Below are 4,839 nucleotides of genomic sequence, written 5' to 3' on the forward strand. Positions count from 1 at the left end.
TGTTCAAATGTTATTATAATATGGAAGCTAGATTGAGTTGAGCTTCTCTATGATATATATAGATTTGGCTCTAAGTTCGTTGACAGCTAATATGAAACATCCGCGAAATAAATACACATATGAACGGGGATCGTCGGGAGCAACGTTAACACTGACAAATAAATTTAATCATAGGACAATGAGCTAAAGCATGTAATTTTCTATTCGATGTCACACGTGAGGTTGGTTCCTCGTGCCACGAGCTTATTAGCAACCTCCATTTTCAAAATAATGATCAATCTCACTATATTATATATAACTTGACTGCGTTTTGCGTACATACAACTTTTGCAGTAGCATACTACATCTTGTGCTATAGTTGTAAATTCTTTCCCCACAAGTTCCAAAATCGGCGGAACTTTGACGACTATTATCGTCTGACAATAATTCTTTAATTTTTAAACAATGAAACGAACGGTCACTACAGTAAGAGGGGCTTCCGGCGACGTTTTTGGGGACTTTAGGGACCCTCTCAAGCGTTGGGAAAGTTATTCCTTGGGCGACATTTTGGTTGACGGCGCCTCAGATCTTACCTCGAATACTTTTCCCGACATTTCCCGAAGGGTCGGAAAAAAATTATCACCACAAGCCGTTTTTTCCTATGGGGAGTTCTTGAAAATTTTATGTGAGATCCTTAATTTAAGATACAGAGTTGACAAACTAAATATTTGTAAATCATAGTTTCATCCATATATACCGTTTATATATCACATATATTCTGGGTCGGGGTAACGATTAATCGACGTGTACAAATTATGTGATACATTTAATTCGTTCATATCATTAGTTTTACCTAGTTATAACTTCTTCTTTTTCGCGTAAACATTTATATATGTTATTACATACGTGGTGCTCACATAATTAATATGCACGAAAGTACGAGCTGTTATAGGTACCCAATTTCCATACAGTTAGGGATTTGTCAAATGCAGGAATCACATTAAACAATCAATATAAATATAAACTCCCGATAAAAAAACCGAAAAAAATATATATAACTCGAGAAGCGAGACGTAATTGTGACATGTTAAGTCAAATTTAATACTATTCGCTTCATATAAATTGACATTTCGATTATAATTAAATGAATCTTTACTGTATTTTGTTTGGTTATATTCAATAATTTTGGATACATGTTGATATTATTTGAACGGTAACATAAAATTATATATATAAAAGACGGCGAGCGACACTTGGTTGCCACGTAAAGCAAAATTTAAAACCTCCCAGCTTCGCAAGAGTGAACTGTCTATTTCAATTAAATGAATTTTTACTATATGCGTTTCGGTTATATTTAGTGAAATTTTGGGCATATGTCCACATTATTGGAATGGTAATATACAATTAAAGAAAATATTGAAAAACTGAAAGATTTCTCGATAATTGAAAAAAAAACTCTCGAGATATGTAATTTTTCTAAGTTAAATGAGCTAGATATTTTGTAAATTGAAGACTTGAAAATTCATTTCACCAGCATCTTTTGACTTACTATAAATTTTCCAACACCATCGACTCTACAGGATATCTACCATTTTCGTATGGACATATACATATTACAAAATTATATATCTCTTAATGTATATGTTACTCGCATTTTCATAAGATTTAAATAAGTAATTGCATACCATAATGATGTTCACTTTAATTCGACTCTCGCTCGTAATTTATAATGTTTATTTTATTTATTGGTAAAAACATAATTTTTATATTTTTTTTATCTATATTAATAACATGTCATATGTGTTAATTACATTTTCTGTGTCGAGAGTATCAATTAATTTATAATAATAACCGGATAGGAATAACAATTGACATAAGACGGACATCACAAAATATAATATATTATCATCATAATAGGAATCAAATCTTAATCCTGAACCTCCTTCACATTAGCCGGATCATCTATGGCCGTGAGATCGGCCATTGGATTGGGAAGGCTAAGGGAAGCTACATCAATTGGGTGGTTCAGGCAGTTACGGAGGTCCCTATAAAATGCTTCCATAGACAATGCCACTTTCTTCAGCTCGTGTAGTGAGAGCTCATCAAGAGGCTGCTCCCACCACCCAAGCTCCCAATGAGCATGACTCCGGCCTTCCCTCGTCGCGCGAGCTATCCTTGACAGGGTTTTCCCTCTATTCTTCTCAGCATCTAGCAGATCCACGAGTTGATTGAGGTACTCAACGTTTTGGTCCATCCTCATTCTTTGATGGGCATCGACCATGGTTTGAATCTTGTGATCTGAGACTGAAGTGATATTCCGATTTAAGAATCGGTTTGCGACTGCTTGGATAGAAGGGTGCCCAAATGAGAAGGGCTTCCCCCTTGGTGAGAAGATAACAACCCCAACCTCTGCACCACAAAGAGTAACGAGTTCACTTGCCTTTTTATATATGCCGGACCTACGCTTTGAGAATGTGACTAGGCGATCATCATCATCTTCTATTCTTTTCATCTCTATTTTTTGTTTCCCTCGAGTCTTCTTAACAGTACCCTCCATGATTAAGTTTGAAAATTTAAGGTGATGATGCCCACTCATTATTTTTTCCTCGTAGTTATATGATCATCGTGCAATGAATTCATAGCAAGTAGAGAATCTGAATATACATGGCACGTTAATAAGAACAAACCTCGGATTCTTACTATTTTCTTTTTCCTTCAGATTTTAAACTTTATTTCCATTCCAAGAATTTAATGTTGGTAGTATTTATATGAATCATAAATGCAAACCCAAAAGGAGGAAAATGTGCCAAAATGCAATATATTTTTTTCGTTAGTTAGTTGCCATGTGCAAGTTTTAGTAAATATGAGAAATACTATTAAATAAATAGACAAGTTAATTTTGATACCTTACGTACAAATATGTGGAATTTGACATGTGTATAGGAGAAACGTAGGCTAATTTTTAGGTTTCAACCCAGTGTTTCATCATAAAAAAAAGGGGAATTAAAAGAAAAGGAGGAAAATAAAAACTAAAAAACAAAAAAAAACATCGTGGCATGTATTTACCTATTTGGTTGATCGAATATAATCTTGTAGATGTTTGTTATGATCGACCGTCATGAAGAATATAATTAATATTTGTTTTGGACATCAGAAACTCCTGATGTACCAAACCTACACAGGAATGTGCATATATTTATATACATAGAATTAAATGTCAGCACCATTATTCTCAATTTTCAGGGATGAGCATCAGAAGAGCATCTCAGGCACATGATTTTGAGCAGATTCCAATAAAATATGTTTATATTTATTATAAAGAAATATAGTCGTCCTAGCTCTCTAACCTAAAATAAAAGTTATGGATTTGAATCTCGTTGGTAATTTTTTTTTTCCCTTTTTATCTCCTCTTCTTGTATATTCTTATTAGGTCCTTAGTCCTTGGAACTGGGAAAAAAAAAGGTTATTTTTATTCACCCAAAAGTAAAGGTTATTTTTCCAATAATGCTGGGCTTTTCGAAGAAACTACACAAAGCAAAGAACTGGCATGACGTTTCACCTAACGGACCTTTCTGAGAGAAGAAATCATTTGAATCTTAGTTGGGCCATCATGCACCAAAATTTAGGCCCATTAGCATGAATAGTTCATGGTGTCGGGGCCCATTACTTCTGTAAATGTCCCTTTCTTCTTTTTTTTTTGGTTACTATTTTGGATATATTGCTATTGTAATCAAAAGCTCGATAAAGTTATATATTCCAGAAAAATAAAATAAAACAAAGAAACAATTTGGGCAATTCTTTTACTATATTCTCGGTTCTTTCATATTATTTCTATTTTTTAAAACATATTTTACGAGTTTCTAATATTACAGTATTTCTATTGTCAATGAGCCTGTGTAGAGCGACACCAAACACAATATGCAAGAGAAAAAAAGATACCGAAAACTTGATTTATTATAAAAAAATAAAAAAACGAAACATTCTTATTTTCTCAAATAAAATGAACGTCTCAAATTTTGGGGGAAAAAAGTACGTCTTTTAATCTGTTAACAAAATCAAGCCAATTCCTATTTGTTTTTTCAAAATTAAATGAAATTTAGGGCCGAACTTTTAAAGAAAAAAAAATTAAAAACATGAATCTATAAATTAACATTATCTGGTGGGCTTAATTGGCGTTAATATTTTTTTGTTTTCTCTTTTGTATATGAACGATAAAAAGTCTTCCCCTCTTCTACTCGCAGCTTATTAGTACGTTATCTGTGAGATAATCGCCAAATTAATTACGATCGAAGACTGAAGCGTGCATTTGGTGAGCTGGAGAAGGCAGACGAAGATGTAAACAAAAAAAAAAAGGGTGAAATCAAGATCTTGCCGAGGGCTCAAGCTGAAAATTACGACACTGCAGCAGACTTAATAGTGTCAATTAGACACAACACACACGATGTTGATTTGCACAGAAATTTTGTATATATTTACCTGGCCAAATCAAATCCAATGTTGATCCCCATGGCTCCGCGCCACATACAATTCAAACCCAGTGTTCTTGATGGATCCACCTTAACATACTCAAGTGCTCAAGTATCACAATGTTGTGAGGAAGGTGGTTTACGTTAAGTTCGGAAATGTTGAGGGGTTGGTTTTATTTTGGAATAAAATGAAACCACGTAATTCTTTTCAAATTTAAAATATTTCGTTTAATTTGTGAAAATGAGTAATCTACATTATTTTATATCTAATTTACCCACGTAACAAAAGAAATCATTCTCAAGTTTCATATTTAAAAAATTATAGAAAGTGTCAAAGTCTACGCAATACGTAGGTCTAGGAGCACCGTACTAACACATAATATATATTCCCTGC

The 4,839-nt window shown here is 33.4% G+C and overlaps 1 protein-coding gene across 1 annotated transcript; it reads right to left on the reverse strand.

Annotated features, from left to right (window-relative positions):
- Positions 1-1,906: 1,906 nt before the first annotated feature.
- On the reverse strand, positions 1,907-2,491 carry LOC116200616 (agamous-like MADS-box protein AGL61). The gene has a single exon (XM_031531448.1). It carries the CDS (start codon positions 2,489-2,491, stop codon positions 1,907-1,909), a length of 585 nt encoding a protein of 194 aa, XP_031387308.1.
- Between the last annotated feature and the right edge of the window lie 2,348 nt (positions 2,492-4,839).

Source organism: Punica granatum, chromosome 3 (assembly GCF_007655135.1).
Source record: "Punica granatum isolate Tunisia-2019 chromosome 3, ASM765513v2, whole genome shotgun sequence".
NCBI lineage: Eukaryota > Viridiplantae > Streptophyta > Magnoliopsida > Myrtales > Lythraceae > Punica > Punica granatum.

Coding starts and splice junctions, on each gene's coding strand:
- LOC116200616 (XM_031531448.1), bottom strand. CDS start 2,491: ATGAAAAGAATAGAAGATGATGATGATCGCCTAGTCACATTCTCAAAG.